At 41.1% G+C, this 26,211-nt stretch overlaps 1 protein-coding gene across 2 annotated transcripts in view; it reads right to left on the reverse strand.

The window, feature by feature from the left end:
* The window catches only part of UBR1 (ubiquitin protein ligase E3 component n-recognin 1), a 234,394-nt gene that overhangs the window by 13,283 nt on the left and 194,900 nt on the right, over nt 1-26,211 (reverse strand). For both annotated transcript variants that reach the window (XM_082275496.1, XM_082275495.1), the window contains 6 exons: nt 26,016-26,112; nt 24,791-24,858; nt 21,353-21,503; nt 15,013-15,100; nt 11,080-11,216; nt 10,402-10,510 (listed from right to left, as the gene is read on the reverse strand). In XM_082275496.1, coding sequence (XP_082131622.1) covers nt 10,402-10,510; nt 11,080-11,216; nt 15,013-15,100; nt 21,353-21,503; nt 24,791-24,858; nt 26,016-26,112 — 650 coding nt within the window. The remainder of the gene's footprint in view (nt 1-10,401; nt 10,511-11,079; nt 11,217-15,012; nt 15,101-21,352; nt 21,504-24,790; nt 24,859-26,015; nt 26,113-26,211) is intronic.

Raw genomic sequence — 26,211 nt, forward strand, 5'->3', positions numbered from 1 at the left:
CTTCTTGGCTAGAATTCATAATTCATGCTAAGAAGATTAGAGTCGCACATCACATTGGGCTTCAATCTAATAACTCCTTTTTAGTACCGGTAAAGATCACAGTATGCACACACTTGTGATTGGTGGAAGGTAGATTTTAGAATAGTATTACAAAAATGCCATGGAAACATGCCACCTAATTCATACAAACTGAATAAAAAAAAAGTGTCTTGTGCTTTTTACAGAATCATAATTCCTCAGCTGTCATTTTTGTTAAGTATGTCAGAAAATGAAATCCAAAATGTAAATGGTTGTTAAAGATAGAATCAGTGTAAGCCAAGTGAATTTTAAAGACCACTTGATTTTTTATGCTGACTTTTATATGCTTAACACTGAAATGAAAATGTGGAAGAGGTTTGCCCTGCCAACGGATTTATATTTTGCCCATCCGATCCTGAGATTTAAACAGCTCAATCTTGTCTGATAGGGGAGGAGACTAGATTTGTTTCTGCTGTAGTTCTGTAACAACTATAGGCATTGCCCCTCCCTCACCCCTTGACTGGACAATGAAAAGAGAAGCAGCAGACTGATAAGCTCATCTTTCTGCTCTCTCCTATCAGAATTTCCCTTGTTAGAGCAAATTAAGTATGCTGCATGCAAAAGTCCTACACCTCCCTGTTGGCTCTGCTGTACAGGGGACTTAGTGAAATAAATACCAGGTAAAACTCATGTACTTTAAGTGGCAAGAAAATGCACCAATAGAGACATAATAGACAAACACAATATGAGTATGCTGATAAAAAAAAAAAAAAAAATTCTAATTTCTCATGTTTTTATTGAACACACCCATTAAATATTCACAGTGCTGGAGGAAAAAGTGAACCATTAGGCTCCATGTACACGGGACGTTGTAAATGGCCGTTTAGGAGCAGTGGGGCGTTTTTTTCAGAAGCCCCTGAACCCACCTACATGTTATCTTATCTGTCCATGTACACAGGGTCGTTTACAGTCATTTGCAGGCAGTTGAGTTCAGGGACGTTTTTCCCAGCGTTTCAAACGCAAAAATGCGACCGAACGCGATGACCCGCGTTTGGCGCTCGCGTTTTTCCATTTTAAAGGGGAATGATTTTAAACGCAAACGCCCGCTAAACGCGGGTGCAAACGCGACAACGGACGTTTTAAACGTCCTAAAAAAACAAAAAAATATTACAGCATTCAAGGGACTTTTAACAACGTCCCGTGTACATAGAGCCTAAGAATTAATAGCGGGTTGAACATCCTTTGACAACAATGACTTCAAGCAAGTGCTTTCCCTAGCTCTGGATTAGACCGGCACAACACTAAGAAGGCATTTGTGACCATTGCTCCAAAACTGCTTTAGCTCAGACACATTTGTAGGATGTCTGATGTGAATGGCTCTTAAGGTCATTCCACAGCATATCTATGGGGTTAAAGCCTAGGCTTTTTCTTTTCTTTTTCTCAAGTCTGTGGCGGATTTACTTTAAAGCGGAGTTCCACTCAAAAGTAGCACTTCAGTTTTAAGTGCTCCTGACCCCCTGATATGCCACATTTGGCATGTCATTTTTTTTGGGGGGTGGGGTGGGGGGGAGCAGGTACCTAGTTTTGACTAGGCGGCTCGAGCGGAAGTTCTCCTTTCCCCCTCCCTCCCTGCAATCTTCTGGGACATGTCACAGGTCCCAGAAGATTGCCCAGCTACTAAGGAAGCGCATGCGCAGTGCACACCCGGCGGTGAAGCCACACTTATGATGCCAGCGGTGCGTGGAAAAGGAGGGAGAGAACTGAGGACTTGTGCCGGCCATATCGCTGAATCGTAGGACAGGTGAAAGTGTGTTTATTAAAAGTCAGCAGCTACACTTTTTGTAGCTGCTGACTTTTAAAAAACACAAAAACAGCTGGAACTCCGCTTTAATGCTTAGGGTCATTGTCCTGCTGCATCATCTAACTGCTAAGCTTTAGCTGGCGGACAGCCACTCTGACATCCTGCAAGATATTTTGGTAAACTTGGGAATTCATTTTACCCTCAATGATGGCAAGTGGTCCAGGCCGCGAAGCAAGCCCAAATCATGATTGTTCATTCTATCATACTTCGCTGTTGGGATGGTGTTTTGATGTTGGTAAGCTGTGCCCTTTTTGCACCATACATAGTGCTGAGTAATAATCCTGAACAATACAACTTTTGTTTGATCAGTACACAAAAATTTTTCCCAGTAGCATTGCGGTTTTCCAAGGGGCTCTTTAAATAAACTTCAGGCATGCATGAATGTGTTTTTTGGTGAGCAGTGGCTTCCTCTGTGGTGTTCTGCCGAGGACATCCTGCCTGTTCAAAGACTTGTGTATGGTAGAACATGTACATATTTTGCCAGTTCCAGTGATGTCTTCAAGCCTTTAGCTGTTACTTGTGGGTTCTTTACCTCATTGAGGATTCTGCGTTGTGCCTTGGGAGTCATCTTGAGACAATTTGTCTATCGACTGATGAATCCCTAAACACTTTGAGATTGCTTCTTATCCCTTTCCAGTCATTTGCAGATCGACTACTCTTGAGCCCATGTTCACATTGGTCCGATTTGACATGCCAAATCGGAGGCAATTACTGGAAATGAAACTGTCCTTCCCAAAAGTAGTTTCTGTACTACTTTTCGCTATTGGGGGGGGGGGAGAGCAATTTCCTTAGATATCTGTGCAGGAACCAGTGAAATCGCCCCCAAAGTCAGACTGAAATTCCGACTTGAAATCGTGCGAGTTCAGCTGAACTCGCACGATTTCGAAACAGCCCCAGTGTGAACCTGGGATAAATCGTATGTCTTCAGAGAGCTCTTTTTTGTGAGGCAGGTTTCACATCAGCTAATGCTTCATCAACCGCAATCTCAAAATGTGTGAGTGTCTTGTCAACCAAAGTAGCTCTAAACCACCTCTCTATACTTATTTCATTAATTGGACTCCAGGTGTGCAGTGTGCAAACTACTAGCTCCAATGAGCTCTGTGAATGTTTAAAGGGTGTTTTCAATAGAGACACAATAAATTAGAATGGTTTGTGTGCTTGTTGTGAACCCATACATATACCCAGTGAAGTGACTGGCCTCAGATGACACACAGAGATGAAGCAAATCCTCCTACATAAGTTGTACCTGTGGGAGGGATGCAGAGCTGATTAGAGGGAAGGGACATGCCTCCCTTCACACAACACAGAAAAACAGAGCTGAGACTGTCAATCACATGGTATGTGCTGAAGCTCCCTTCCTTGTGCCCTTTTTACCTGTCAAGACGGCAATGACACTAAATGCTCTGGATTGAAACAAATACACAATATAGAGAGATATGCTTTGTTCCTATTTCATGTCAGAGGTTTACAACCACTTTAAATCTATTTTTAAAGCAATCTCAGGAAATAGAAATATGGGAGCTGCCATTTTTGCCTTGTTTGTTAAAGGTGGAGGCTCCACAATAGTTATTTCGATTTTGGCTTCACTATTTAGTGAGTCATTTTACTGGAACACGCTTGTAGTTACTTTTGGATTTGCTTTGTGCTGTGGTAAAACCAGCATATCATATATTGCTGTAATTAAACTGTGTTCTTTCCCCCATATAAGTCTATGTGAATGCAAATTTAAACAAGTCAAAGTAATTTAAAAGAAACTCAAAAGCATCTCAGATGCAAGCCAGTTTTTCCTGAAAGCATGCTGCCTTTTACTTACTTCGGAGTCTGAAGTCTTCAATGCAATATGGATATATCCATATGGAATATACAGTATATAAATATTTCTATTTATCTGATACGCTTCAGATAGGGTGATCTAATATTTATTGGGAGTTTTCTGGTAACACTATGCCAGTGTAGCCAGCCAGTGTCAGCGATCACTAGCCACACCAGCACAGTGTCACCAGACCAGTGCAGTCAGCAACAATGTTACTGAGCGCTAGCCATACCAATGCCTGTGTCACCAGAGCCAGTGCAGCCATCATCAGTGTCCCTGATCATTGCCACCTCAGTACAGTGTTACTAGAGACAATGCATCCAGGAATAGTCTTCCTGATCACAGCCACACCAGTGCAGTGTTACCTCTGCCTGCTGCTTGTTCCGACCCTGGCCTGTTTCTCAACCTCATTTTTGCTTGCCGCGTGGCCTGATCCTTTGCCTTTTTGCTGATCATGTCTCTGCCTTCTGCATGAACCAACTCATCTGCACATCCCACTGACTACGTTCCTTCATGGCACCAGTCTCAGTCTATTCTTGTGGACAACTGCACTCTTGGAACCACAGGAATGCTTTTGTTCACCCTTTGTTCGTCCTCCAGTACTGCCTGGGTAGGGTTATTTTTCCTGACCTACAAAGTAAAGACATAATGTGCTAGTATGCATTGCATACTAGCACATTATGTGAAACTTACCTACAAAACGAAGGCCTCGCTGTCACCGCTGAAGGCCGCATCCATCTTAGTCCGTCTTCCTTTCTGGGTCTGCGGACAGGGCTCTGAAGAAACGGCATGGGTGGCCGTTCCTTAAGAGCGCATGCTTCGATGACGTAATCGGCGGCATATACAGTAGATATCTCCTAAACGGTGCACATTTAGGACATATTTACAATACCTATAGGTAAGCCTTAATATAGGCTTACCTAAAAGGTAAAATCGATGGAAGTTTACTTCCTCTTTAAAAGCCTGAAGGTGCTCCTTGGATTTTGGGCATCTCTACGAGGCTATGCTGTGAAAAAGTCTCAGATATGTGATATCCCTATACTTGGAAGGAGTGGCAGAATGTGCTTTGGGCTGTAATTATAAGTTTGCCTATGATGTGCGTTATTAAAAAAGAATAGCGCAACCATGCAAAAGAAATGACAATTAAATATGGAGACAATCCATAAATAAAAATGGGGATTTAGTCCCACCGTATGGCCATATCGTGCTCAAGCCCACCACTGCGTCAAAGTACCCCATTATTAGTGGGTCCTACACTATCCATAAAAAAGGGGTGAATCCAGCCTCTCCAACCCTTGGAGACAACACTCCTTGCTGGGATGGATGTGCTAATGCACTACAAAGGACTCCTCCTATATCTACTTGATGGTGGACTCTGATAGAGTACAGGTGTGTGTGTGCTTGTTTATTATGTATTCGGTCTGACCAGACTTCTGAGGTTGAGCATCCCCCCACACACACCTGTACTCTATCAGAGTCCACCATCAAGTAGATATAGGAGGAGTCCTTTGTAGTGCATTAGCACATCCATCCCAGCAAGGAGTGTTGTCTCCAAGGGTTGGAGAGGCTGGATTCACCCCTTTTTTATGGATAGTGTAGGACCCACTGATAATGGGGTACTTTGACGCAGTGGTGGGCTTGAGCACGATATGGCCATATGGTGGGACTAAATCCCCATTTTTATTTATGGATTGTCTCCATATTTAATAGTCATTTCTTTTGCATGGTTGCGCTATTCTTTTTTAATATACAGTAGGTACGGAAAGTATTCAGACCCCCTTAAATTTTTCACTCTTTGTTATATTGCAGCCATTTGCTAAAATCATTTAGGTTCATTCTTCTTCCTCATGAATGTACACATACTGACAGAAAAACACAGAATTGTTGACATTGTTGCAGATTTATTAAAAAAGAAAAACTGAAATATCACATGGTCCTAAGTATTCAGACCCTTTGCTGTGACACTCATATTTAACTCAGGTGCTTTCCATTTCTCCTGATCATCCTTGAGATGGTTCTACACCTTCATTTGAGTCCAGCTGTGTTTGATTATACTGATTGGACTTGATTAGGAAAGCCACACACCTGTCTATATAAGACCTTCCAGATCACAATGCATGTCAGAGCAAATGAGAATCATGAGGTCAAAGGAACTGCCTGAAGAGCTCAGAGACAGAATTGTGGCAAGGCACAGATCTGGCCAAGGTTACAAAAAGATTTCTGCTGCACTTAAGGTTCCTAAGAGCACAGTGGCCTCCATAATCCTCAAATGGAAGACGTTTGGGACGACCAGAACCCTTCCTAGAGCTGGCCGTCCGGCCAAACTGAGGTATCGGGGGAGAAGAGCCTTGGTGAGAGAGGTAAAGAAGAACCCAAAGATCACTGTGGCCGAGCTCCAGAGATGCAGTCAGGAGATGGGAGAAAGTTGTAGAAAGTCAACCATCACTGCAGCCCTCCAAGAGTCGGGGCTTTATGGCAGAGTGGCCCGACGGAAGCCTCTCCTCAGTGTAAGACACATGAAAGCCCGCATGGAGTTTGCTAAAAAACACCTGAAGGACTCCAAGATGGTGAGAAATAAGATTCTCCGGTCTGATGAGACCAAAATAGAACTTTTTGGCCTTAATTCTAAGCGGTATGTGTGGAGAAAACCAGGCACTGCTCATCACCTGTCCAATACAGTCCCAACAGTGAAGCATGGTGGTGGCAGCATCATGCTGTGGGGGTGTTTTTCAGCTGCAGGGACAGGACGACTGGTTGCAATCGAGGGAAAGATGAATGCGGCCAAGTACAGGGATATCCTGGACAAAAACCTTCTCCAGAGTGCTCTGGACCTCAGACTGGGCCGAAGGTTTACCTTCCAACAAGACAATGACCCTAAGCACACAGCTAAAATAACGAAGGAGTGGCTTCACAACAACTCCGTGACTGTTCTTGAATGGCCCAGCCAGAGCCCTGACTTAAACCCAATTGAGCATCTCTGGAGAGACCTAAAAATGGCTGTCCACCAACGTTTACCATCCAACCTGACAGAACTGGAGAGGATCTGCAAGGAGGAATGGCAGAGGATCCCCAAATCCAGGTGTGAAAGACTTGTTGCATCTTTCCCAAAAAGACTCCTGGCTGTATTAGATCAAAAGGGGGCTTCTACTAAATACTGAGCAAAGGGTCTGAATACTTAGGACCATGTGATATTTCAGTTTTTCTTTTTTAATAAATCTGCAACAATGTCAACAATTCTGTGTTTTTCTGTCAGTATGGGGTGCTATGTGTCCATTCATGAGGAAGAAGAATGAACCTAAATGATTTTAGCAAATGGCTGCAATATAACAAAGAGTGAAAAATTTAAGGGAGTCTGAATACTTTCCGTACTGTACATGTTGCTTGATCCATAGCTGCACCGGCTTTAGATATACATGTTCAGGGTTTGCTCCCCCAATTTTTTGCTTGTTTATTATGTATTCGGTTTGACCAGACTTCTGAGGTTGAGCATCCCCCCACACACACCTGTACTCTATCAGAGTCCACCATCAAGTAGATATAGGAGGAGTCCTTTGTAGTGCATTAGCACATCCATCCCAGCAAGGAGTGTTGTCTCCAAGGGTTGGAGAGGCTGGATTCACCCCTTTTTTATGGATAGTGTAGGACCCACTGATAATGGGGTACTTTGACGCAGTGGTGGGCTTGAGCACGATATGGCCATATGGTGGGACTAAATCCCCATTTTTATTTATGGATTGTCTCCATATTTAATAGTCATTTCTTTTGCATGGTTGCGCTATTCTTTTTTGATATACATGTTGCTTGGTCCATAGCTGCACCGGCTTTAGATATACATGTTCAGGGTTTGCTCCCCCAATTTTTTGCTTGTTTATTATGATATGCGTTAGAAATAGCTTATTAATTGACAACTTTGTGTAAAAAAAAAAATCATTTTCATTTCCAAAAACGTGCGGCAAAAAAATATTCAAAAGACTCACTGTACATCTTCAAAATTACTTTTGAGCATTTGCTTTTCCAAAATAGGGTGGGGTCTTTTGGGGGTTTTGGTGCTTGAGGGCCTCCAAAATGTACAAGGTAGTCAGGAAATTAGATCCGAATGTATTTGCCAGCTTGAAACTGCTCCTTGGATTTTGGCACCGTCTCTGCAGCTAGGCTCCTAAAATGTCTTGCATATATACTATCCCCATACTCAGGAGGAGCATCAGAATGTGTTTTGGGGTGCAATTTTTAGTATGCCCATGCTGTTAGAAATATCCTATTTAAAACTTTGTTTAACAAAAAAAAAGAATTTTCTTTCTGCAGGTTTTTTCTGTCCTGGTGCTCCTTCATGTGAGAGCTAGTCAGGAAATGAGATGTCATATTTTTTTTCCCCTAAAAGCCTAACGCCCCTTTCACACTTGTGTGACTTGTCCTGCAACTTGGGACTGTAAAGTCGCATGACAAGTCGTACCCCAAGATTTCCAATGAGTACCATTCATATCCGTGCAACTTCAAGTCACACCGACTTCAAATTAGTCTCTGCACTACTTTGGTCTGACTTTGATGCAAATTGAGGTCCATAGACCACAAGATATCACAGGCATTGCTTCAAGTCGAGTTGAAGTAGCATCCAGGTCGCACAAGTGTGAAAGGGGCCTAAAAGTGCACCTTGGATTTTAGGCCTTTCTATGCAGCTAGGCTGCAAGTCTCACATACATATGTGGTATCCCCACACTGCGGTGGGAAAGCGGAGTGCTTTGGGGTGTAATTCTAAGAATGACTATGCTGTGTGTGAGAAATATATTAATTTAGGCTGTATGTAAAATAAAATGTGTTTGTTTGTTTCTTTATTTTTCAAAAATCCATGGCAACAAATTTGAGGTTTTACACCTCTAATTAAATGTTGGAGGGTCTCCTTCAAAAAATGAAGTTGTTTTGTGGGTGTTTTTCCTATCCTGGTACTTCAGGGCCTCAGGAAGTGATAGGTATAAGGAAATCAGATGCATTATTATTTATACCCATAGAAGCCTGAAGGTGCTTTTTGGATTTTTGGCCCCTCTATGCATCTAGGCAGTAAAAAAGTCTCACACATGCAGCATACTCATGTGTGTGAGAAATAACTTTATGAACTCAACTAAAATCAACTGTCCTGCCATTTTAGGGCCTCAAAAAATTAGATAGACAGTCAGGGCTAATGCATGTCAAAGATATAATGTAGACTAGGCATCCCTAAATGGCGGACTGGATCTGGACCAAGTCAATGTCCCATCCGGACAGGCCCCAGTCACGCCATTTAGAGCCTGTTCTTCACCTCAGCTGCTGGTAGCACTGTCTTCTTTGTAGAGCAGACATCGGGAGGCAGCACAGTGATGGACAGAGGGTGGGAGCTGGCCCAGTTAACTGGTTGATTGGTTTCTAGGATGCAGGGTGCTCCTAGCAATAAGTTAACTGGGCAGCTCCCGCCCTCCGTCCATCGCTGTGCTACCCTTTTGATGTCGGCTCTAGACCTTCTGTGCCTCCTGCTCTCCGCAAGTTAGGACAGGGAAGAGGGCTCTGTCGCTGCTATGAAAAATGGGAAAGTTGGGGGTGATGTGAAGGGGGTCCGGAAACTAAAGTGAAGTAGGAAGGGGGGGGTGATATAAAAGGGGGCGGGGACAGGAATGTGAAGAGAGTGATTTGAAGGGGGGGGGTTCTACAGAGGGGTGAGGACTGTGAAGGAGGGCTGGGGAATGCAGTCCGAAGAAGGGGTGCTATAAAAGGGGGGGAGGGGGAACAACAGGAATGTGAAGTGAAACTGAGGACTGCAATGTATAGGAGGGGTGCTATAAAGGGGGTGAGAACAGGAATGTGAAAAGGGGCTGGGGACTGCAATGTGAGGGAGCGGTGCTATAAAGAGGATGAGGACTGCAATGTGAAGATGGGGTGTTAGGGATCAAACATGTGATTCGGACCTCTGCTGGAAGATGATTTTACTAACTGGACCTTCAGGAATTTTATTTCAAACACCTCTACTCTAGACTATAGTTTGTAGCTTCTAATACTCACAAAGACAATTTTTTTACCAAAGAAATGTGGTAGAAAACATTTTGGCCTAGATCAAATAGGAAAGATTTTATATTTGCCAAGCTTTATAGCAAAAACTAAACAAAAATTAAACAATTTATTTTTGAATTTTCTGTCTTTTCTCTGTTACATAGTAAAAAATGAGTCAGTGTTGCATGACCATGTAACTGTCAGTCAAAATATCACAAAGCTGAAACCTAAAAAAAAGTCCCATGACGGGTAGGGAGTTTAACATACTGGTGTTCTAGTAGTTAAGGTTTCAAACTTCCTTCCTCAAGAGTGTACATATTAAGTTCCTGCACTCTCTCCATATGTTTTGTCCCTTATATCTTTCACTATTTTTGTTGATCATCACTCATTCTATCCTACCAATATCTTTTTGTAAGGGAGATCTCCAGAACGGAACAGTATTCTAGATGAGGTCTAGCTAAAAATCTATATATGTGAGAATTAGGACCTACTTCCTCCTGCTGGTGATGCCTAAAACCCCCCAAAATTCTACTTGCTTGCCCCAATGCCTGGGCCACACCGTTTGCTCATTTTGCAAGAATTAAAAATAAGCAGCTCTAGATCTTTTTCCTCTGGCTAAGAGTTGAAATGTTAGGTTAGAAGAGTAGTGATTATAGAGTTGACATTAAGTTTAACATGAAAACAGTAAGCTATGTACCTCTGGATAAGTGGTTTCACAGTATCCCAGTGCTCTTCAAAAAGTAGAAACAAATTGGTAGGTAAACAGAGGTAGCTGCACAAAGCCTCAAACTGCTCTTCAGGAACCGCTGCAAAAAATGCAGAAGAATAGATGTAACCAATTATGAAATAGTATAAAAAAGAATGATAAAGTGATAAGGTGGCCATATTAGCTCTCCAGTGGTAGCCATAAACAGCTCAATCTTTGCTCAACATTACATCAAGCCGCCTAACAGGTTTTTGATGGCCCTTAGCTATATTGTTTCTTTATTATACAGAGCCTAGGCTTTATGTGTAAAAGGCGACGATTAAAGATGAACTAAACTCTCTCAATCAATTTTAAATATACATGTAAATAATTGTCTGTATGTTAACGAGTATATTACAATCGTGATGAACTTGCTCTGTGTGGGTATTCAGGCGGTTTCTTGTTCATGTAGGAAGAACATAAGGCACCTCTACGTGCAGCATTGACCATTTATATTAAGACACAAAAAGCTTCTTGTTCATGGACACTGATCAATAGAACCAAGAGGAATATGTTGAGTCTTCATAACTGGTAATACAATGGGATCACTGCAAAGCACGGGCAATTCATTTTACTGAATATCACATATCATTTTTACCCCATTGGCGACAACATTAACTGATGGCTTACCCAATGTCTGCAGTTCGTCAGGTGGCATCACTCCCAGCAGGTAGTAGAAGAAGACCGCAGCACAGCGTAAGAAAGGGAGAATGCCTCTCCTTACACAGTCCCAGATATACCCGCCAGAAACATCAGCTGCCAGGCAACTACAACAATGCATTTATAGAATGTACAATGTCAAATACTATAGGCTTTTTATAGTAACATTTGCCAACAAGTCATTTAACAATACATACACATAAAATGATTCATAAAAAAAAAAGAGAATTACTACCCTTTCAGAAATGAATATTAACTTCTCTGTAGCAGTAGGTCTAAAGCCCACCCTTTGCAGCTATAACAGCTTCAACTCTTCTGGAAAGGCTGTCCACAAGGTTTAGGGGTGTCTCTAGGAATGATTGACCATGCTTCCAGAAGCACATTTGTGAGGTTAGGCACTGATATGCTGGACAAGAAGGCTTGGCTCGCAGTCTCCACTCAAATTCATCCCAAAGGTGTTCTTTTGGGTTGAGGTCAGGACTCTGTGCAGGTCAGTCAAGTCCCTCCACCCCAAACTCACACATCCACGTCTTTATGGCCCTGATTTGTGCACTGGTCCAAATCGTTTGGTGGAGGGGGGGATTATAATGGGGGGTTGTTTTTCAGGGGTTAGGCTTGGCCCCTTACTTTCAGTGAAGGGAACTCTTAAGGCTTCAGCATACCTTTGTGGGAACAGTTTGGGGTTGGCCCTTCCTGTTCCAACATGACTGTACACGTTGCTTTTGTGCACAAAGCAAGGTCCATAACAATCAGTGAGTCCTGACCTCAACCCGATAGAACATCTTTGGGATGAATTAGAGCAAAGACTGCAAGCCAGGTCTTCTCATCCAACATCAGTGCCTGACCTCACAAATGTGCTTCTGGATGAATGGTCAAACATTCCCATAGACACACCCCTAAACCGTGTGGACAGCCTTCCCAGAAGAGTTGAAGCTGTTATAGCTGCAAAGGGTGGGCTAACTCAATATTGAACCCTACAGAGTAAGACCGAGATGCCATTAAAGTTCACGTGAGTGTAAAGGCAGGCATCCAAATATATATATATATATATATAGATATACACATACACACACACACACACACACACACACACACACACACACACACACACACACACACACACACACACACACACACACACACACACACACACACACATATATATATATATATATATATATATATATATATATATATATATATATTTATTAGGGATCGACCGATTATCGGCAATGCCGATATATCGGGGGCTGATATGCACTTTCCCCGATATATCGGAAATGGCCCCTCAGGTAACCGATATTGCGATATTCCAGGAAAATGCTGTACCGGAGTGATGCCTGCAGCAAGAGGCATCACCCTGGTACTGGCGTCCATAGCCGACGGTCGGCTGTCTTGTAAAGTCAACCGATGCGGCTGTCATTACAAGGAGAGGGAGGGGAGGTCTCCTGCCGCCTTCCGTGAGCTGAGCGGAAACACAAGATCTCGCTCTTCCTCTGTGACAGAACAGCCGTCTGCCTTGTTTACATAAGTGGACGGCTGTTCTGTCATTCTCCTGCATGATCATGGGTGGCCAACGACCCACTGATTTGCTCCCATTGTGTCTAATCACAGTGGGAGCAGCGCTCCTGCAGTGCGTGCACCCCCGAGACCCCCTGCACAAAATCATGTACCTATACGTGATTTTGCGCAGCCGGGCCGCCCTGCCGCAGTATATATATGGTGGGCGGTCTGGAAGTGGTTAAAAAACCTGACCAATCAATGTTGTTACTATACTGATTAGTGGCACCAGCAGTATCGGTCAGCATCCCACTTATTTTCCTGTTCCTCTTGCAACTGACAAACAGGAACATTTAGCAAAGCCTAATGTTCAGATGTAGAAGCTCCCGACACCCCACAAGTGCTGGAGGATATAGAAAAAAAAACAAATGATTTAACAAGACACCCTTATATTGGTTATTTTTTTGGGAACTTTTGAGTTTGCACCAGAGGAATATGATCACTGTTTTGATAGGCCGGCTGCAGAATTATAGATATGACCAGTAACCAGATAAGAGAGTCTTTGGTCAGGTTATCATAACCGAGTCAGTGACAATTATCTCAACACAAAATCTCTTATAAAAGCTTATCTACACAGAAGAGTTTTCATCTGAAAGGTTTAGGCCTGGAACTGCTCTGGTAAATGCGGGGTAAAGAGGTATATTCAACTTCTTAAATGTAGCGTTAATACATGCTATGCCACAAATGAACAATCAGCACAGAAGTCCTCATACCAAACATATATGTAATAAAAAAAAGAAAATGCAGTGCTAAAAAAAAAAAATGCTTGTTAATTCAGACTGAACATAGAAAGTAATCAAACACAAAATGTGCACAATGAAAATAAATCACAATAGTTAATAGACGGAAAGATAATCTGAAAGAAAATTGTAAACATGTATATGTGCAAAAAAAAAAAAAAAAAAACACACAACCAACCATGCACTATACAATCTGTGAACAATCCCAATTGGTATGATCTGTAACAAATCTCACTGTACTCCTAAAAATGCACACAAGTGTACAACCATAACGTGATTAATGAACAAATGCAGACAATCACACATGCATAAAAATTTAAAGAAACAACCATACACTTGACAATCAGTGGGCAATCTCGATTGGTACATTCTGTGACAAATTGCACAGTGCTCCTAAAAGTCCACAAACAAGTGTACTACTATAAAAAGGTGGCTTCGGTAAGAAGATTTGTACCTCCAAAAAGATATTCAAACTGCACGAACATACAGAGCTTAAGCAGTTTACCAGAATTAAATGGCCTTCCAAAACTGGTCAATAGCACTTGTGGGAATACGCCTCAATGCCCAGGATCAATTTTGTTCTTTTCTTAGAATGGGAATATACTCGCTGCCTAAAAGGTCTGCCAATTGCACCAAAACATAACTAAATAATGAATGTACCATTTTGGGCAGCATACCTCACCATCGAGGTGCAATGGGGTGCACGCAGAGTTGTATAAAGTACTCGAAACCCATACTTGAGTAAAAGTACAAGTGTTCGATCAAAAAGTGACTTGAGTAGAAGTGCTCGATCAAAAAGTGACTTGAGTAGAAGTACTAAAGTATTCAACATTTTTTGTACTTAAGTATTGCAAGTAGTTTTTTTAAAAATTTTGCTACTCAAGTACTGAAAGTAAAAGTACAAGTACTGTGTTATGTAGTTATTAAAGAAAGAGTAAAAAATGTGAACATCATATTGTTTTTAATTATTTCAAATGCAGCTTTTATTTATGCATACAGTAGCATTTATTTTCGTATGCGCTGATAATACACATGTTTTGAGCTTCATGAAACCTGCCATCGACTGTTCTGGCAGTGGTAATTTTTATAATAGTAACGAGTAACTATACAGCACAAAAAAAAAATATCAGAGTAGAAGTATTGAAATCATCGAAAAAGTGTAGGGAAGTAAAAGTGGAAGTAGGAGAAAAAAATTCTACTCTAGGAAAGTACAGATACTGCCTTTCGGTACTTAAGTACAGTAGTGAAGTAGTTCTACTTAGTTACTATACATCTCTGGGTGCACGGCAATGCGTATCACACCGCGGTATGCAATGTGTGATGCCATACACGTTACCACAATGCAATAGCATAAATAGGTCCTTCGTTTCCCCTCTATAGTTATATTTGCTCCAGCACAGTTTGCTATTGGCCACATTACCCTACATAAGTGAAACTGAATGGTTTTAAACATGATGAATGAATACATAATTGATAACCTCAAATTCACTAAGAAAACATGAAGGTATGTATTTAGTGTACAAAGGGTGAAATATTGGATGTGCTTGATCAGTACAGACTAAACAGATTTAATGTTTCTGAACAAGCTTGAAGCCTCACTCACCCATTAGTAAGTTGTGATAGGTCACGACATAAATTGGCAGCACTAAGACCTTCTTCACCATCACCCAAAGACACAGTTGGTACAGTGCCTGTGGAAAAACACATATCTGAGAGGTTTAAAAATCTGACACACCTCTGCATATCAATTATAATTTTGTAAAAAATAATAAACAACATCTATAAGAACACAAGCTCTTTGAGTGGATGAAGGCCATGCTGAATGTATAAAATAATTCCAACAATTCTGTTTCAGAGATTTTAACAATTTAAAGTGATTGTAATGGTAAGTAAAAAAAACAAAAAAAAAACACAACAAAACATGTCTAACATGTCTATACTTACCTGCTCTCTGCAATGGAATTGCACAGAGCAGCCACAAACCTTTTTTCTGGTGCCCTGTTGACGCTCCTGGCCCCTCCTCTCTGTCTAGTGCCCTCATGGGGGCATTCATGCGTGCTCGCACCAAAGATGCTCTGTTGCTGCATCTATTGACAGACAGCGGGACTCTGCCCCCTTGTCACTGGCTTTGATTGACAGCACTGGGAGCCAATGGCCTGGTGCCCAAGCAAAGCCAGCGAGACTCTGAAGTGAGGGGAGAGAAGAGCTGCAGACATGCACGGCGCTGGCTCGAATGCATTAAGGTAAAAAATGTTTAGGCTTTACAATCACTTCTATACCTAGGATGCTCCACTTACATACAAGGTTCTCCCAATACTTTAGACTAGGACATCTTCTAATAAACATTTTGTTACGATGTTTAAGTCCAGCTGCACATGCTCCCCTCCACAAAAAAGCAGCACATTTTATTATTATTTTCACGTCACCTTTAATAGAGATGTATGGGAATTTTTTTTTGTTTAATTTATACTTACCTAGGTGGATGCAGAATCGGTCTGATGCTGCATCTGTCCCCCGGCACCTCTGCACTGAGAACCGAGCGATCACTTGGTTTTTTTTTTTTTAAAGCCCGTAGCGTGTGAAACACACTCAAAAGACTCCACCCGGTGCATAAAAAAGTGCACACACGCAAACGTGAGAACACAAAAAGTGCACAGGGTGTGCGAAACGAATGGTCTTCCCTTCGAAGAGGTAGGACCCTAACCTCGATCCCCCGGGGCGCAAGACTCCTGACAGGGATTTAAGGTACTTATGGTCAGTCGGCCGAAACCAAACTGACCCCGTTCTTCAGGGGGACTGCCGAAACAGCCCACCCCAAGTACTAAGTGGGGCTCCCCCGAAGGGAGACCCCATGAGAGAGGGCGAACTAAGCCAAAAGGCCATATCCACCCTCTCTCAAGACTCAAGGCTGGGCCCGAGGACCCACAACCTACAAGTCGTGCAATAAAGAAAACAAAGGTGATAGTGCAGTGTACGGACCACAAAGAAAAAGAGACAAACAAACAAAGTGGGGGAAGGGGAAGTGGGGAAAGTGCTATGATGCCATGTGAGGAACCAAGGCAGGCCTTCCAGCCGGAATAAAAAATTCCTCTGGTGCAAGCCAAAAGGCCTGTCCCAAGAGGCAGGTGTGAAAAAGGTGTGCATAGTGCAGTGACCAAGATGCCGAAAAAACTCACAGCGAGCTGCCCCTCACCAGTGAGAAATTAAGGCACCCCTGGGCTGCCACCCCAGGGGCACTTACACTACGGGCTTTTTCAATCTCAGCCCCCGGCCAGACCGAGTGTAGCCTATCCCCACCAGCAGACATCAGAACCTGGACAGCTTAGAGAGAGCTTACCTACCACTGGGGACAGACCTTTTGCAAGGCCAGATCAAAACCCAGGAGAGAAAGCCCTCCCCTTGCCATCCTGTTCCTCAGCCCATTACATCCAGGAGCAGTTCCACCGGGTTCACCCTCCAGACCGGCTTTCCTGCTCCCTTCAAATTGGTTAGGACAGTTCAACCCATTCAAATCAGAAGGCGGCGGGCCCCACATGCTTTCCCAGATGACCTACTCCCCATACCTCAATACTCTGAGCGCTCCGGGTTTCGGTCATACTGGTACTAGCTAAGGCCCATACCAACTGATAAGAACAGATACTACACTTGATCTTAGCCAAAAGGCCGAGAAGCGATGACAGCTCACTGAGTCAGCAGCTCTCTGTTCTGCCCCCTCCTCACTCACTGGAGTGTTGGGGATCGGCCAGCTCAGACTATCAGCAGCTCACTGAGAGGCTGAGCCTGGTGTCAGTCCGACTTCCATTGTCGTAATGACGCGGTGCCTGGACTGACTTCTGTGACGTCAGCAGAGAGCGGACTACAGCTCGCTCTCTGTGGAAACTGGGTCACTCCTGTGATTCATAGGAGATGTACAGCCAAATGAGCTTTGGCTGTACACCTCCTTTAATGAAATACATGCTTTAGGTGAAGTGTTGAATAAAAGAACACCCCCAGTCTAATTTAAAAGCCATGCAACGCTTCAAAACAAGGAGGTTATAACTAAATGCAACCACGAATAACCTTTGAAAGGAAAGGCAGGCAATGTACAGTTCGAAGGTTGCTCCTGAACAGATTGCCCCTGGGGATATGCCCACTACTACATAATGCTGCTAGACAAGACAGCTTGCACATAATCAAAAATTACAAACAAGCACACCGTGCAAGTGAATAAGCAAAAAAAAAAAAAAATCACTGCTGCCACCTTAAATCATAACGTATATAAATCACATATCAGATCATGAATTTATAATCTAGATACAAGGTAGTGCTGTGTAACTAAACTCACATCATAAAAACCATCAATAAATGGTGCATTACTTGCTGTTCATACTCCGTCACTATGAGATTTGTTTTCTGTATTTTGCAAAAAAAAAACTGGTTGATCCTGCTGTTCCCTATCTCCACCTTCTGTTTATGTCTCCAATTCAGCTAGGGATTTTGTAGCTGTGGTGGCAACTCTGCACATGTTCAGTTTTCAGTGATTTTCTATGCTGAACATTTCCTCCCTATCACATCTGAGCAGCCCGTGTGACTATAGAGTACATGTGGGTGTACACACAGTAGTGAATAAGAGCCATTTCCTTCATGCCCTCTAACCAGCTAAACACAATGGAGGCGGGATATTACATGTAGATTGATGGTTGCGACACCTCCCTCCTATTCTAAGACACAGGCTGTAGGGGCGTGACACAGCCTGTGACTGGCAGAAATCCACACACACTACGTTATTTCCACAAAATAAAGATTTGATTTCAAATATATATTTGTATGTCAATGTAAAACCATTTATTATTATTTTGATCTGTACTCCAAAGGCTGCTTTTTCTTTTTTGTTTTTGACGTGACCAGCAGCAGAGGACTGGACGCTCCTCCTGCTTATGTTTCCCTGCAGACAGGCTGGAAAAAAGCTTTGGGTCCTGTGACAGCTGTATATTAAATTAGGAAAAAAGGTTTTTAGAAGTTTTTACTTAATAATTACAGAGCCACCATCCACATACAAAAGATAAGGGACAATGAAAATTAAACCTTGTGCGTTTAGTATTTAGGTCATAAATATAAATTCAGTGTTCAACATGAAACAAAAAAAAAATGCCTATATTACTTATTAAAATTATGCTACAACATATCAATTAAGTGTCTATGTGATATTTGTGATATAATTTTAATAAGTACTTTTTGTTTCATGGTGAACACCGAATGTATGTTTATGGTTTAAAGTGACATTACAGGTTCGGTTTTTATTTTTGTTAAAACAAACATGTAATACTTACACGCTCTGTGCAGTCGTTTTGCACAGAGCAGCCCCAATCCTCCTCTGGCGCTCCAGGCCCCTTCCTCCATAGCAAGCAGATTGTGTTTGCGATCCTTGGATTAAGTATCGCCAACTTCCAGCTGACTGAGTGGGAATTCGGACAGTTCTTCTTTCTCCTTTTGCCTTGTTTCTTCTTCCCGTCCATTTTTGTAACTTTTAATTTTCTCTGTCTTTTCTTCCTTTTAATTCTCCCTCCCCCCCTTTTCTTTCTTGAATTTGCACTTCTTTTTTTCATTTAGTTGTGTTCTTACGTTTTTTTTTTTTTGCGCACATTATGTATATTCATGGCCCATTGAGGCATGCCGGTGGGTGGTAACGAAGTATTGGTTCTAATTTCCCCCAACGGGTTTTTCTGAGTGGGATTGCTGTCTGCTTTATAAGAACCTTTTTCTTTATGTTTAATTTTTATATGGCAAACTTTTGTGTTGGAAATAACTGGTGGTATAATATTTGATTTCCCCTTTATATCTGTTCTTGATGTTTTGATATGTTCCACCTGCGTTGTGGACCCTATTCTTGAAACATTTCAATAAAAATATTTAAACAGAATGCATGAAGGTTAAAAACCTTGAGCCATGACAACCACTTTAAATTACATTTAAACACTTATACCTTGTATCTAGATTATGAATTAATATGGATATGTGATTTACACAACTTACACCTAGCCATGCCCTGAAAGGTTGCATTGTATGAGGGAACTAAGTTTTTTTTTTTATTTAGCAGCACAACCTTCATTAAAACTTTTCTACATTTTTTATTTCACAGGAAGAAAATAAATCACAAACAAAAATAACTTGCAGCCGCATGTCCTATACCTACCACATCATCATTTAAATTTCTGGGGATACATCTTACCGCTAACATATTGGACTATTGCCGTCTCAATATAAATCCTTTACTGTCCCAGTTTAGAGATAAGATGAACAGCTGGAGTAAATTAAGACTGTTAGCAGGTAGGATTCAATTTAATTTAAATTATTCTGATGCCCCAACTACTCTACCCCTTGCACAACTAACCAGTGGTAGGATAGTCCCCTTAAAAACTTTTAGAATAATTCAATCGATTTTTATATCCCTGATTTGAAATAGCCCCCCGCATTAGGATGGACCAACTTCAAAACCCCAAGTATGAGGGTGGCTAGACACTTATCCCTGGTTGTATTATATTGCAGCCCAACTGCAACATCTAACTGGCATGTTTTTTGCTCCACCTTGCAGTTCTTCCAGTCCACTAATATTAGCTACCCATATTATATTAAGATGTACGGGAGCGGACTCTGTCCCTGATGGCTTAGAAGCCAGACTGTTTGTTAAACCACAAACCTTTTCCCACCTACAACCTCCTACATAAAATATGGAATAAGGCTAAACAGTTGCAGAGGGTTGAAGGGTTTAAAGCCCAAAGTCCAATCTGAGGAAATAAATCTTATGGGGAATTGTTTAAAATTGCAACAGGGTCTCAGATGGAAGGCATATGGGGTGACTCATTTGAAACATATTTTTCATAATAGGAGCCTTCTTCCCTTTTTAACTCTCCTGGTGAAATTTAACCTCTTATCTTGTATGCAATTCTACTATCTCCAACTACAGCACACGGTCAGGGCTCAGGGTAACGAGACTCCTTGGACCTTTTTGCCCCTATTTTCACATTGATCTCCTCAGTAGAGCATGCTAAAATTCTTATTTTTCAATGCTGCAATATGTTACTGGGTGATTATCTTGATCGCTATCCCACCAGGGCTCAAGAGAGATGGGAGGGTGAGGTTGGACCTTTGTCTAATAGCGGACCCCCCCTATGTTATAGATGTAAACGAGAAAGGGGTGACCTTATCCACCTTCTTTGGAGATGCTCCAAATTACACCGTTATTGGACGGCTGTCTTGGGTACCCTTCACAAGGTGTTCCAATCCTCTGTCCCACTATACCCTAAATTCTGTTGGTTAGATAGGTTAAGCGATATTATACTGGAGGAGTCCAAGAGATGGGCAATCAGTTGCACTCTCTTTCAAGCTTGCAAAGTACTGCTTTTGCTATGGAAATCACAAGACCTACCTTTACATCACATATGGGTAACATACATGGGCCACACCCTTATCTTTTAAAAATATGTGTATCAACACAGGGGATGCTCAGGAAAGTTTGAAAGGTTATGGGCACCGTGGTTGGATCCCCCTGGACGTAGCCCACATAAACTTGTTCAACTGCGGCTTGTGCAGTGTCCAAACAGACCAGCTTAGTTTATGCTAAGTATGCCGCACAACACATTGGAGGCTGGGTGTGCTTATTATGGCTACATGAGGTACATTCTGTATGTCAATATCTGGGATGTGTGTATGTATATATTATATATATTCTAAATGTATATGTCTACAAGTTAATTATCCTCCTGGCAATCTGTATGTAATCCATGGATGAATACCACTAGCATTTATTTGTCTCTGTATCTGATACTACTTGTTTTCAGTTCAATAAAGAACCTGTTTGAAAAAAAAAACAAAAAAAAAACAAAAAAAAACCAACATTCTATGAAATAATAAAAATGATATACTTTAAAAGGCATTTGGACTGTTGTGGTTTAGTTTATTTTTACCTGCAGCAGATGTGAAAATGATTTGCAGGATGTGGGTCATAGTAAGAAGATGGAAGAGGTAGAGATGGTTGTAAGCAGAGACCAGGGGTGAAGGATGAAGGTTCACACCTTCCTCCCAGTATAACGATGGGAAGGCCAAAACTGACCCCACCTAGGATAAAGAGAAATTAAATAAAATACAACCCATGAGCTGTATACAAAGAAGAAAAAAATAAATATTATAATTAGGGATGCACCGATCCGATATTCAGATTGGATCGGATAGCGGCGCCGATATGGCCATTTTAGATGGATCGGGGGATCAGTAACATTGACCGATCCACTGGCCGATACGGTTTTTGCTTGGTAGCGGCTCAGCCATCCCTTACTAGGTGTAGTAGTAGTATGGGATGGGAGCTGCTACTTCCTGTATAGGTCCGGCTCACAGGCGGAGTAATATCAGATGCACTCCGCCTGTGAATGGAGGAGCCACACACATGAAGCAGCGGCTTTGCTCTGTACTGCAGCCGTTTGCTTTGTGTGTAGCTCCGGATCGGTTCCGGTATCGGCGAATTCACAATGCCAGATATCTGTATCGGGTCCAAAAAAGTCAGATCGGTGCATCCCTAATTATAATTATAATATATATATGATATAACCCCAATGAAGACAGTCAAAAATTGTACATTTCTGTCGGATTGGTTGCTTTATATTTTAAACTTCTGAAAACGTATTTAAAATAATCATATTCAGACTATTCAAACAGTGGATCTCCTCTGCTCCCCCCTGTAATTTCAACCTGGCTTCAAAAGATGAGAAATACTGACCTATACTGATCAGGGCTACCCGCAAAAGTTTAAAAAATTATTTTCTACTGGTAACATTACATATAAGGATATTGCCACTTGAAAGCCTCCTGTGTCCCCCTCTTGTCGACACTTTCCCCACACTGGGTACTGGCCCCTTCTGCAGCACGTTCGACTCTATTTGATCACTGCAATATTAAATCAAGGGCTGCCCTCAAAACAGATCAATCAAATCCTATAGTAAGGAGGCAGGCTCCAGCTACAGTCCCTACATCTTAGCCGCTCGTCGTGACTAACATACAGAGACTGTGGCTGAATCCTGCTTCCTTACTAAGGAACATGACTGATCTGAGTAAGGTCTTGAAATTATTTTTCAAGTCTGCCTGATTTGAAAGAGTTAACGCTTTGATGAGGCCGAGCCCCCTTTCCCTGCAGCTATTTCCATTTGTTAGGTACCTAATGGGAATAGCCATCTCCTGGGAGCCAGAACCCTCGGTGGAGATGTAGAGGTTGGAAATGAATACACAGTAGACATTATAGAGCGGGTTGATGTTTATTGCACATTATTTTACAAGATTTGATGAGGCTGCTTGATAGACATGGAGGATGACTCCGTAACATTTACAGAACCATAAGAGGACAATGCTCTTATCTGTATTTTGTGTGTTGCACTTTCAATGTTAAACCTGCTCATGCTGCTTGTCTATTGTAAGTGCTGCAAACTCCTTTTGTTCAATGTTTTTCACTGTTAATACCTTTAAATTATCATTCATCTTATTTAACCCTTTCGCTGGTAGAATCGTTTTTGTATGTTTAACCACTTCCAGTTCAGGCCAATTGTGATATTTCTCACATACACGATAAAATCTGATTTTGCTAGAAAATTACTTAGAACCCCCAAACATTTTTTCTGAAAGCAGAGGCCTTAAAAAATAAAATGGCGATTGTTGGAATTTTTTTATTTTGCAAAATATTTGAACAGCCATTTATCAAAGGCAAATTTCCAAAAAATAAAACACTTAAATTAATTTTTTTGCACACAAAACACAATACCCAATATTTTAGCAAAATAAAAAAATATGATGTTGTGTTAAATACATATATGCCAAACATTTCAAGATTTAAAATTGGAACAACTGTGAATTGGAGAACAATTTACGGTATCTAAAATCGTCAACAGGTGATGCTTTAAAAGCCTTTACAGGTGATCAGTTTAGCGTTATTTTGAATTAGGGCCCTACGCACATATCACTTTTACACGAAAGCCCATTTCCAATTGCAGCTATGATCCTAGTATAAGCACTTTTTCCTTGGGATGTGTAGGTATGTCCTAGGACAGGAAGAGGTTAAAGAAATAATTTTAGGCCTAAAACCTCCAAACATTACATATTTTCTGAAAGTGGTAGTTCCAATTTTTATGTCACAGACTATTAGTGCAACAGTTCATGAAATGCAAAACTTCAATAAAAGATACACTAAAGTTTATGTTAGGGCACATAACAGTGGTATATTACCCAATTGTTTTAGTAAATATAAAAAAGAGGTTGTTCCGGGTAAATGGATCCCAAATATGTCCAGCCTTAAAATTGTGTGCACTGTGAAACTGCAACAAACGTCAGTACATTATATTTTCCATGGGCGACACTTTAAAATCTCCTCCAGGTCATCAATTTAGAGTGAACTGTGAGTAGTGGCCCTAGAATTATTGCTTTCACACTGCATTAGGTTTATGGGGACCCAGAAGAGATATTTTACACGTTGCCTCTGGGTCAGTCACAGAAATGGGAGATTAGTGACGCGGCTGCATCCGCCATGCTGGTTCCGGGTCCGCCCATGGACACATGGAGCCTGAGACACATGATGGGGCTGCACACATGTGGGAGAGCAGCCATTATGGGGGTGTGTGGAAGCTTCCATTTGAACAGTGGAAGATACACATACACTCCCGTAACCTCTCAGGAGTGTGTGTAAAATCATCAGTTACCACCTGTTGAGGGCAGTAAAAAGGGTTAAAAGGAAAGGAATTGAAATCTGCCCAAAAGTGACTCTATGGGGAGGAAAGCAAGAGCTTATATTTTAAAGCAATAGTTTTTATTTTAAAAGCAATAGTTTTTATTTTGTGGAACTGTTTTTTTAAGGTTGAGGGTTCGCTGTTAAATGGAGCACATGAATGTAAAAATGAATTGCTTGAACTGGATCAAAAGAGCCATAAAATTTGTTGCACTGGACCTCAAAAACAATAGGGTTGATTTACTAAAATTGGAGTGCAAAATCTGTTGCAGCTGTGCATGCTAGCCAATCAGCTTCTAAATTCAGCTTGTTCAAATAAACTTTGACAAAAACCTGGAAGCTGATCGGTTTCTATGCAGAGCTGCACCAGAGTTTGCACTCTCCAGTTTTGGAAAATCAACATCAATATGTTACCAAAACAGACTTAATTTCTTCTACAGGCTAAAAAGATTTAAACAATATTTTTTATGCTACATATTCCACCTAGAAACAAATACCAGGCACTGGCAAGTTGTTATCTAATGTGCATATTTATTTGAAGTTTTATTTTATGTTTTGTCTGATGCTCTGTTTTATTAGTGGCTTTTTAAGGCATAAGAAGCACATAGGGACTGCAAAGTAATGCAATAAAAGAGACACTTACTAAGAGATGGAACGCATCTACAGACAGTAAGGATGGAGTTCCCTCAAGCTTTGAATTTGGCAGGAACACTGTTAGTATAGGTGAAAAAGTAGTTAGAAACATATCTTAAGATTGAGGACCCTAACAGCTGTTATGTAACTACAAAGATAGTAAAGTAAGTCTGCAGTACTTGTGACTATAAAGACTGGCCATGCACTATGCAAAAAAAGTACAATCTCTTATATTTATGAAAACTATGTATTATGAGGACAAACCTAAACAATTATTGTAATTCGTATCAAAATCAGGCAGGCCCTTGCACTACATAGCTAATGGCAGATCTAAAGAAGATTGTACAATCAAAATGCATAGTGTATGGTTAGCTTAAGGGCACATTCTATGTCTGGTTCCGAAAGTAAATAATAGTTGGGGGATACCCTGCTACTTAGAAATATAAGAAATGTATACTGGTAATTATTGCTTGCCAAAAAAGATCAGTAAAATTCTGCACGGATATGGAAAAACACAACAAAAGGGTGCAGAGGACTAGTGCATTATCAAATGAAAATTTATCCAAAGACAAATCCCGAAAACATACTTGTAGACAATGGCTAAAGGCGTTGAGAAAAGCAAAAGCTGTCAGGAAACTTTCTGGATGTTTAAGTCAATCTAGCCAAATTAGGGAATATTACATAAAACACAGAAAAAAAATAAACTTGAGTGCCCTTCACAACTCCTAGAGAATTGCAACGGGCCATTTAAAGAACTGGCACCTTATCTGATAAGTTTACATTTAATGCTAGTGATATACAACTATGATTTTACCCATTTTATAATAGTTTTCATTTGCAAAAAAATAATCAAATGCATCGGGGACATCTTTCTCGATCATGACCATATGAATATTAGTATCTAATCAGTTAGTGGTGGTTTGGCTACCTTGATCTGCTCAATCATTTTTATCATTAAAAGTTGGATGAAACTGCTAGAAGATTGTCACAGCCAGCATTCGCATGAAAAGATCAATTTGTGGAGTTCAAACTTTAATCAAACATTTTGGCACTAATAACTAGAAATAGTTTCATACTGAATAGTTTCTTTCTTTAATGCTTCTCCAGTATAGTTTAATGTAATGCCATTTAAACCTGAAAATGGCTTGTCACGTAACACTTTGTTTTTTCTACTTTTTTTTTTATTGTGTTTAAAAGGAAAAGGTACAAATCTGCACACAAAATATACACGTTACCTGCCAGTAACTGCACAAGATGGTTCTGTATTGTTGGCTGATGACATGTAACTCTTTGTGCCTCAGCAAACTTCACTAAAGCTTTAAGACCAGCATGCTAGGAGAAAAGGACACCCAGACAATTACATAAAGACAAAAGACAACATAGTAAAATACCATTAAGCATTATTTAATATAAAAATTTACAGCCTTTTCC

The sequence above is a fragment of the Pelophylax lessonae genome (genome assembly GCF_965119305.1).
Source record: "Pelophylax lessonae genome assembly, chromosome: 13".
Classification (NCBI taxonomy): domain Eukaryota; kingdom Metazoa; phylum Chordata; class Amphibia; order Anura; family Ranidae; genus Pelophylax; species Pelophylax lessonae.